At 45.1% G+C, this 10,322-nt stretch overlaps 1 protein-coding gene across 1 annotated transcript; it reads left to right on the top strand.

Annotated features, from left to right (window-relative positions):
• On the top strand, positions 1-10,322 carry LOC115168544 (acylamino-acid-releasing enzyme). The gene is made up of 23 exons (XM_029723926.1): positions 1-131; positions 891-1,020; positions 1,227-1,353; positions 1,434-1,521; positions 1,670-1,745; positions 2,343-2,434; positions 2,582-2,659; positions 2,770-2,907; positions 3,013-3,104; positions 3,208-3,248; positions 3,321-3,442; positions 3,557-3,617; positions 3,717-3,814; positions 3,914-3,965; positions 4,080-4,168; positions 4,352-4,490; positions 4,660-4,743; positions 5,577-5,657; positions 6,904-6,992; positions 8,005-8,195; positions 8,732-8,834; positions 8,996-9,102; positions 9,583-10,322. Exons 1-23 carry the CDS (start codon positions 120-122, stop codon positions 9,686-9,688), a joined length of 2,196 nt encoding a protein of 731 aa, XP_029579786.1. The 5' UTR covers positions 1-119; the 3' UTR covers positions 9,689-10,322.

Raw genomic sequence — 10,322 nt, 5'->3', positions numbered from 1 at the left:
ATTGTCAAATTATCCCAATTTGCCAGGAAAACTAAGGACATGGCAACCCTGGTGTACCCTGCCTAACAACACAGAAACAACGACACTACACGCAGAGCTGTTGATCAGTCAGAGCCGCGATGGAGTCCCAGGTAAGTTTTCTTAAATAGCTATTAGTGTGTTAAATTCCAGTTTATTTCAATTTAATGTGAGCTTTTACACAAAGCTAGCTACTTGCTTGTCCAACTTCCTATGATGTACTAGTTAGCTAGCTAATTTAAGTAGCTACCGTATGTTCGCTATCTTTCTTTCCAGCTAGTGTAGTGAATTTGAAATGCTAACTATTTATTTTCCAGCTAGTATAGGCAGAGATACTGGATATAATGTCTGCGGTGTAGCATTAAGTAGTCATTGGTTTAGCTAGCTCTGCTAGCTTTCTTATGGTGACGCGCAGAAAGCACTTCCTGGTCAGTCAAGTAAGCCACTCTAGTTATGTTGGATATAACGTGCTCAACTAAACAAACGATAATTTTAAAGCTATAATAATATTCGTCTTCACTAGAGAGTGATAGGAGGCTGTTATTTTAGAATAATTAGCTAACAAGCCAACTAAACCTATTAGCCAGTAACCCACAAGAGTCCTATTCCTTAGGACTAGATAACCTTGCATCTTGTTTTGTCATAAAGCCTGTCAGTGTTAACAATGATTTCATTGTTGCTTATGTAGTGAGACAGAGGAATTGCATGCTGCACTGACTATTGCAATTAGTAAACAAGCCAGTCTACCACTATTGTTTCAGTCCAGGGTCAAGAGAGACAACCAGTAAAAGATGATCTCATCAATGCGTGTTGTGAGACATTGTTTATCCCTGATGCGATGTGCAAGTTCCTCATCTGTTGTGTGTGGAAAGGTAATGACTAATCCGGAAGACATCTCCAAACTCTACCGGGAGTTGAGCCTGTTTCCCTCCCTGACCCGAGCTGATGTAGGGCCAGTCATAACATCGCAGTATGGAGGAAAATACAGCAACATCTACACAGGTGTGTGTGTGTCTGTCTGCCTGTCTGCCTGTCTGTCTGCCTGTCTGCCTGTCTGTCTGCCTGCCTGTCTGTCTGTCTGTCTGTCTGTCTGTCTGTCTGCCTGCCTGCCTGTCTGTCTGTCTGTCTGTCTGTCTGTCTGTCTGTCTGTCTCTTTCAGTTCGTTGGTCTGTGTTTGGGTTTTCATGCCTTTATTCTGTGTCCCCTAGAATGGAGTCAGCGGGATCTGGAGAGGAGCGAGAATGTAAAATTCTGTCGGCAGTACATTGTGTTTCACGACGACAAGTCGGTGGTCTACTCTGGACCCTCAGGAAACTGCACAGAGATCAAGGGAGAGTATGTGGACATTTGACAGTTTGACACATGAGTGTGTTCTCTGTATGTGTGTGGTTAATTGAGTGTTTTCTCTGTGTCAGGTTGCTGAGTAAAGACTCTCCATCAGGAGACATGAAAGCGGTGGTGAGAGAGAGCAACATCAAAGGAGAGGACAAACAGTTTCTGGAGGTGAGGGTCTGTCTCTCTCTCTCTATCTGTCTACACAACTGACCTTGGATAAGTGCCTAGGTTGGGGCAACCCCCCCCCCGCCCCTATATCCTAAACCTCTTTTCCCTCTTTTCCCTTTGACCCCTCCTCCATTCGGTGACCACTCAGATCTGGAGTAAGAACATCAAAGTGAAGAGCATCAACCTGACAGCCCTGAAGAAACATGGCAAGGTCTATGAAGACGGTGAGACACCAATGTAATGTCTCTGTATATGAGACTTCCTGAAGTTCTTCTGTTACTGGCACACAATAAACTGTTGTTTTCCCTAAAGACCCGAACAGACTGTGCCGTCTTATGCCACAATTTGGCCGTCCCAGACAAAATTTACACGCCTTGGGAAAAATCTCTGAATCAAAATGAAACCACAGAAACTGTTATTCTTAGGAAGCCGATTTGATTTTGAGTTCGGACATATAAAGTTTATGTGTGAATTATTTCTAAGATGCATACTTTGTTTTTCTGAACTCTCTTCACTCGCCCAGAAGCATAGAGGGAGGCATGCCCTACTGGTGTTGGCACATGCTCAGATCAAATCTACCGCTGCAGTTGACGTAGCCTATATCAGCTTACGTAGCCTCGCAAGCCAATCACAGAATATGATGAGGGAACTGAAGCAAATCGTACAATCTGGCCAGCTTGATGGCAAGATTTTAATTTGGTAACATCGCACAGTGTGACATGTAATAATCATAAATTACTGAATCTGGGAAGGCCTTAACACCAAAGTATATCAGGCACATTCTTTGGTTGACCCACCTGTTCATTTGTATCTGTTCCCAGACCAGTTTGGCTGCCTGGTGTGGTCCCACTCTGAAACTCACTTGCTGTATGTGGCTGAGAGAAAGAGACTCAAGGCACAGTCCTTCTTCCAGGTCTGGCCTTCAAAACACACACACCTACAATTCAAACATGAGCACAATGCACTCTCACAATGCAGTGCTAATGAACTTCACTGCAAAATGTGTTAGTGATTTCCTCACTTGGTCTATTTCGTAACCCCTTCCATCTCTACTATACAGTCAGTGTCTCCTGAGTCCTGTTCTCTTGCTGATGAAGAGGAGGGGGTGAAAATGGGCAAGGAGGAGGAGACCACAAAGGTAAGGAGGAGGATTTATCCAATGATCAACTGTTCCATTGATTGACCCCCTGCTTTTAACTAAAACGTCTTGGTTCACCAAACTGTGTGTTTGCTCCTCCCGTCCTGCAGGGGGAGCAGTTTGTGTTTTACGAGGACTGGGGGGAGACCTTGGTCAGTAAGAGTTCTCCTGTGCTGTGTGTGTTGGACATCGAGGGTAGCAATGTCTCTGTGCTAGAGGGAGTCCCAGATAACATCTCGCCAGGCCAGGTCAGTACCGTGTGTGTGTGTGTGTGTGTGTTGCTGGGTGCCATTTCTGTGTGTGTGTTGCAATGTATATATGTGCTGTACCAGTGTTATAACTTGTGTCCCCAGGCGTTTTGGGCTCCGAGTGACACAGGCGTGGTGTTCGTGGGCTGGTGGCATGAGCCCTTCAGACTGGGCCTCAAATACTCGCCCAACCGCAGGTGAGCACTGTGATTGGTCAGATCAGAGTGGTGGTTATGAGTAGCAGCTCTTAAATCCAGTAAAGGCCTCACACTCTCTCCCTCCCTGTGTTTTCTAATTCAGATCCTCCTTGTTCTATGTTGACCTGACTGGGGGACAGTGTGGTAAGTGTATTTCACTCTGAGCTATACATGACCATAGTATTTTCTAGAAGTCTGTTTGTTTCCCTCTCTCAGAGCAGCTTTCATCAGGCTCCAGTGCTGTGTGTTCACCCAAGCTCAGCCCAGACCAGTGCAGGATTATCTACCTGGAGTGTGCTGTCTACGGACCTCACCAGCAGTGTAGCAGGCTTTGTATGGTGAGTGAGTGAGCAAGAGAGATGAAAACATATCCAACTGCTCCCAATTAGAGAAATGATTTGAATACTATTGGAATATACCTCATGTCTTGAGTTGATGGCTGTGTGTTGTAGTATGACTGGTACACCAAGAGGACCTCTGTGGTGGTGGACGTGGTAAAGAGGCCCAGAGAGGGTAAGGAAATGTATCTTTTTTGTAAAGTAGAATTTGTTAGTATAATTACAGGCACTTTGCGAGTGTATTCTGTTTATTCTAAATGTTTGTGTGTTCAAGATGGCTTTGCCGGGATCTACAGCTCGTCTCTGTCTCCTCTGTGCTGGTCAGCTGACAGCCAGCGCATCCTGGTCTCCTGTCCACAGGGCAGCCGCAAGGTAACCACCCTAGACACTGATGATAGATCATTTCTAGAATTAATTATGCCATATGTATGGCCACAATCGAATCATGTTGACATGTTTTGTCTCCTGTAGGATCTGCTGTTGGTGGAAACGACCACAGGGAGCGTCACCTCTCTGACATCAAGTGAGTGGGGTCACACAGTCCCCTGCCCTCTAGTCAGTCCACGGACAAATACTGTCTCTGAGTTGTAAAGCTCTAGGGCTGTTACTGTTCTAACATTCTGGTGTTCCCCTGTAGAGTCTCCAGGGGGCAGCTGGTCATTGCTGACCATCGAGAGAGACCTGATGGTGGTCAGCTGGTCTTCCCCTAACTGCCCCCCCAGCCTGGTAATGTAGACACGCCCACACGCATGCATACTCAATAAACGTTGTGTATTACTTGACAATGCTTTGCAGTAAAATAGACACATTATTGAAATGTCTCGCTTTGGATGAGTCATTTATAGTAACGTCTGCTTAATGCCCATTGTCTATTGTTTTGTTATTAATTACCTTATTTTCTGTGGCTAGAGGGTGGGCTTCCTGCCACTGTGTGGTTCCAGTGAGGAGGTGGACTGGGTCATGCTGGAGGAGTCTCAGACCCAGCCTGATATCGATTGGCAGATCCTCAACTTCACCCCGCCCCCAGAGCAGGACAACAGCCAATACCGTAACAACATCCACTCTCACAGTTGGACCTTTTCTCTCTAGCAGTTATCAGTAAATCCTCTCCTATGTGTCTGAATCCACAAGCATTTCGCTACACCTGCAATAACATCTTCTAAACGTGTGTGTATATGACAAATAAAGTTTGATTTAATATTATTCTTGTTATGTAGCTGGTCTGGACTTTGACGCCCTCCTGCTGAAACCAAAGGATGTGAAGGAGGGAGTGAAACTGCCACTCATAGTCACCCCACATGGTGAGTTACAGGAAGCTGATCCTAGATCTGTACCTAGGGGAAACTTCACCCTCTCTCACTCTGTCTCTCACTCTGTCTCTCACTCTGTCTCTCACACTCTGTCTCTCACACTCTGTCTCTCACACTCTGTCTCTCACACTCTGTCTCTCACACTCTGTCTCTCTCACTCTGTCTCTGTCTCTCTCTCTCTCTCTCTCTCTCTCTCTGTCTCTCTCTCTGTCTCTCTCTCTGTCTCTCTCTCTGTCTCTCTCTCTGTCTCTCTCTCTGTCTCTCTCTCTCTCTCACTCTGTCTCTCACTCTCTCTCACTCTGTCTCTCACTCTGTCTCTCTCTCTCTCTCTCTCACTCTGTCTGTCTCTCACTCTGTCTCTCTCTCTCTCTCTCTCACTCTGTCTGTCTCTCACTCTGTCTCTCACTCTGTCTCTCACTCTGTCTCTCACTCTGTCTCTCACTCTCTCACTCTGTCTGTCTCTCACTCTGTCTCTCTCTCTCTCTCTCTCACTCTGTCTGTCTCTCACTCTGTCTCTCACTCTGTCTCTCACTCTGTCTCTCACTCTGTCTCTCACTCTGTCTCTCACTCTGTCTCTCACTCTGTCTCTCTCTCTGTCTCTCACTCTGTCTCTCTCTCTGTCTCTCTCTCTGTCTCTCTCTCTGTCTCTCTCTCTGTCTCTCTCTCTGTCTCTCTGTCTCTCACTCTGTCTCTGTCTCTCACTCTGTCTCTGTCTCTCACTCTGTCTCTCACTCTCTCTCACTCTCTCTCTCACTCTCTCTCTCTCTGTCTCTCACTTTCTCTCTGTCTCTCACTCTGTCTCTCACTCTGTCTCTCTCTCTCAGGTGGTCCTCACTCTGTGATCGTAGCAGACTGGCTGCTCTCTTCCTCAGTGCTGTGCAGGATGGGCTTTGCTATCCTACTGGGTGAGTAGAGCTACGGTTTATTATGTCTCTATCTGCATAATAGATTGTTTCCACGTCAAGATTTTCAATGTGGTGACGTTGAATCATTGTGGAAAACTGATTGGCTTAGCAAAAAGTCATCAATGTGAAGGAATTTCGTGTTTTTGTCTTTTTTGATCCAATGAGTTGGTCATTTTTTTGTTTTTATCAATTTGAATTCACGTTAGTTGACAACTGAATCAAATGTAAATTAAAACTAGACGTGGAACTGGTGTCTGTGCCCAGTGGGATTGGTTAGGGGTTAGAGCAGGGATCATCAAGCCACTGGCCAATTTATTATAATTTTGTTTTATAATAATACTTTTTAAAGTTGGGTCCGCACTGGAAATGTCTTCTTTTTATTTGTTTATTTGTTAGTATATTGTACTGCATCAGGATGGCATACACAGACGTTCTGATTAACAGCCATCTTTCCCCCCCACACCATATTGTGTACACCGAGCCAGGGTGTTTGAATCCAGTAGAGGAAACTAGCTACATTAGCAGGTCAGGGAATCATTGTGGGTCATTCATTGGATGTGTATGACAGCAGGTAGCCTAGTGGCTAAGTGCGTTGGGCCAGTAGCCGAAAGGTCGCTGGTTCGAATCCCTGAGCTGACTAGTTGACAAATCTGTACATGTGCTCTTGAGCAAGGCATTACTTGCTCCTGTAAATCACTCTGGATAAGAGCGCCTGCTAAATGGGGGGGTGGATGAACGGGGATCCTTTCCTCTCTGTAGTCAGTGTTGCTACCAGGGATCACAGGCTTAGCTTATTATGGTGTTTTAACATTGACATGGTAACAGTGTTTCCTTTGCAGTCGTCACGCTACGCCATGGCAAAATCATTGCCGCCACACCCAAAAAATATAAAATATGAAAACATATTTCTGCCGAGGTGCACTTTGAAGATGCTACAACAGTCCACATTTACTTTTCCTCAAATCTGACAACCCCATAGACTATCTATTTACCTTATAAGTGCCATAGGGAGGGAATGTTTATAGCGATGGCATCGTTAAGCACGTTACCGCTCTGCAGTTTGCAGTGTGTAGGGGAGAGTGGGGCTGAAGGTAAAATGCCACCCTACCTCAATCATTTTTTGGGAGTGACTTAGAAATAGCTCCATTCAAAGAAAAAACATTTCTAGTTGAGCAAGATTAGTGTCAACAGGGGAAGCTGTTGGGGGGTTGAAATGTTCACTTGTACCTCACTTGTATCCATTCAGTGAACTACCGCGGCTCCATAGGCTACGGCCAGGACAGTATCCTCTCTCTACCTGGTAATGTGGGCACTCAAGACGTCAAGGATGTTCAGGTACAGAAACATGAGTTACACCACACAGTCTTTTCAGATCATTGCGTGGCTTATTAGTCTATAGTAGTGATGCACCGATATTACATTTTTGGCCTACACAGTAAAGAGAGAATGCCACCGAATCGCTTGTTCACAGCCTGTGTCCGCAGTTTTGTTGAGCAGGCGTTTCAATGCCATGACCGAGGGTATCACGTCTGCTGCAGATGCAATTGATGAGCTTATTTCTCCAGTCAGTTGTTTGAATGGAGCTAGCTAGTGTGTTCATGTTTTAAACATGTTCTCACATACCATTGAAATGGCAGCAGCGGTATGACAACCAGCACATTCTGAGCATGCAGTACGAAATCCTTGACGACCCACTGTTCTGTCAGACTCGTCATGCTCATGAGGCTGACATCGCTGGTCTAAATGTCAGTCGTGAAGCTAATAGCAGTGACACTATTACTGTGTAACTCCGGTAGGGAAACATCTGGAAAAATAGCGCACTTGGTAGTGCGTTCCGGTGCTCGACCAGTCGGTGAAAGCCAACATCACCCACGACAGAGAGTGGTTGATTGTCAAGGGCAATGAATTCCATTTCAAATGACTGCTCGACTTGACTGCTCGATCCACACAGCAGACATTGTGGGCTAGGTTAGGAATACTGTACGTGCCACATTTTACTTGGCGTCATTACGTCATATAGGTATACACGTCAGCCTTGACATCAGTTTTGCACATCGGCGTTAAACTAGACACCGGCTGATACCGATGTTGGCATTTTTAGCTAATATCGACCGATTCCGATAAGTTCACCGATATATTGTGCGTCTCTGGTCTATAGTATTCAGCCTTAGAATCAGTCTGTCTGACTCTGACCTTTCATTTTCACAGTATTTTTGTAGTCTCTGTCATCTCCCCTCTCAAACCACTCTGCTTCCTCCCGTGTACTTTCTCTCACTTCTCTCTCTCACTTCTCTCACCCTCCCTCTCCCCTCCCTCTCTTTCATCATGCTGTTGTTTCTGGCTCTAGTTTGCAGTGGAGAGTGTTCTGAGGGGCGGGGCGTTTGACGAGCAGAAGGTTGCGGTTGCCGGGGGTTCCCATGGCGGATTCGTGGCCTGTCATCTAATTGGCCAGTACCCAGAGTTTTACAAGGCCTGCGTGGCTCGGAACCCCGTCATCAACCTGGCCTCCATGATCGGGAGCACCGACATCCCAGACTGGTAAAATCACACTTTTTCACTACCGTGCCCACACAAACATCCACTAACTCATAGGGACGATACCAGTATCACAGTATATTTTCCATGGCAAAAAATCCTTTAAAACCTGCTGTATGTAAAATATTGTGTGCTATAGCTTGGAAAATAAGTACATGTGACTCTGGATGACATCATGTTTCCAACATTAGGGATGTTTTCCTAAAGAAGTTGGGTCCGCTTCATGTTTTGTTTCAGTGCCAGGACACTGAGTGTCTTGATACAAGTATCATCCCAGCCCTACTTAGCTATTACCACATAGGCTTGACATCCATGACATTTACTTTCAGGTTGGTGGATACAGAGAGAGACATACGCACTTCAGTCTTAGGGGGTTTTATAGGCTTGCCGGGATGTGTCGTCTGCCTGTGTCTCTCTCTAGGGAGAGGACGCAGTCAGTAGTTCAAACAACCAGAAGGGAAACTAGATATGATAGAATCCATACTATTTGTTTTTTGTTCCCTTTTCTGTAAGGTGTGCTTAACCAACGTGTGTTTCAGGTGTATGGTGGAGGCTGGCTATAACTACAGTACAGATTGCCTGCCTGACCCTGCAGTCTGGGAGCAGATGTTAAACATGTCTCCTATCAAACATGTCAGACAGGTGTGTGTGTGTGTGTTATCCAGCGGACTGTGTTTCACATTCTGTTTGTTTACTGATCCAATGCAGGTGAAAAAAATCTCTGCTGTCTCTACCCTTGTTTTTCTGTGCCTTGTGTCTGTGTGTTGACTGTAACAATGTATGTGACTGTTGTCGCCATTCAGGTGAAGACTCCTGTGTTGCTGACTCTGGGAGAGGATGATAAGCGTGTGCCCCCTAAGCAGGGAATTGAGTACTACAGAGCCTTGAAGGCACTACAAGTCCCAGTGCGGTGAGTAGACTGCCTTTGTGCTGTTGGTTGCTGGGTAATGTAGTATTTAGTGGTGTGGCAGTCACATATCAGAATAAAGACAGTGAAGTACTTTGTATGCGTTAAGTAAAGGTAATCAACAGCTAACCAGTTAATGGGGGTGCTTGCCAAAGACAGATTCTCTTCCTATTTGTAAAAAAACAAAAACAAGATACTGTCTTAAACTGAGACTCAGTGATTTGACGTTGCCACTAGCAGTGGGATGAACCGCAGATGAATGCTATGCAAGATAATGCACTCAGTATTACACAGTATCTTTGCATGTGCATGGGTGAGCTTCAATCTCCTATAAACGTGATAGCTGCAGCACCAAAACAGAAGTTTAGCCTCACGCTTCCGTGGTCTTTCTTAGTTGGTCTTTGTCAGCCTGATGTTGTTGTTGTTTACTTCATGCATCGCTGACTCTAGTTTCTTAACTCCGCCTGGATGCCTTTCTTTCAGGTTGCTATGGTACCCTGGGAACAACCACTCCCTGTCCAAGGTGGACGCGGAGTCTGATGGCTTCATGAACATCGCTCTCTGGATGACCCAGCACCTGTCTCTGTGACGATACCATTAGCAGTAGCATGCTAACCCTATGATAGCTCTAGCATGCTAACAACAGGATGTTAATCTGTATAATAACGGGGTGAGGGTCAGGCCAAAGCGCTGAGGGTACTGTAGGCTACCTGCACTAAGTCATCTGTGATTAGATCATCTGCATCAGTTTATAGCTTTGGAATTACACCTTCTGAAGGGTGGCAAGATATCTTGTCCTATATCAAATATGAAACTTGAAACACATTGATTTTGCCTGTCATTTAGCAACACTAATCCTTATTTTCAACTTTTCTTCATGAAAAGGTTCCGCCTATGATTAAACAAGGGCTATGGGTACTGCCGTTCAGAAATGATCGAATACCTTTTTATTTAGAAAGATACTAAACAGCTATGTAGTTTCATCATCTAAGTTGTGATTAATGTGATCATAATATGAAGAGAAAGAAAGTACTTTGAATATTCTTGCGCTAAACATTATGGACCAAGTAATGGTAACACCAGGTGAAAGGTCTACTCTTCACATTGTACTCATTACATTCATTCTGATGGTGCTTTCCAGGGCTGCAGATGCTTTATACTGATTGTAACAACCAGGGATCTTTCTCTAATGATTCTATCAATAAAACATGTTTTGGCTATTA

The sequence above is a fragment of the Salmo trutta genome, chromosome 30 (assembly GCF_901001165.1).
Source record: "Salmo trutta chromosome 30, fSalTru1.1, whole genome shotgun sequence".
Taxonomy (NCBI): domain Eukaryota; kingdom Metazoa; phylum Chordata; class Actinopteri; order Salmoniformes; family Salmonidae; genus Salmo; species Salmo trutta.
Note: the sequence above shows the minus strand (reverse complement) of the source record. Positions and strands in the feature narration are given on the sequence as shown.

What these genes read in the sequence shown, in the direction of transcription:
- LOC115168544 (XM_029723926.1), top strand. An exon ending in TGCACAGAGATCAAGGGAGA is followed by an intron (nt 1,354 to 1,433) that starts GTATGTGGACAT and finishes TCTCTGTGTCAG; the next exon opens with GTTGCTGAGTAAAGACTCTC. An exon ending in GGTAAAGAGGCCCAGAGAGG is followed by an intron (nt 3,618 to 3,716) that starts GTAAGGAAATGT and finishes TGTGTGTTCAAG; the next exon opens with ATGGCTTTGCCGGGATCTAC.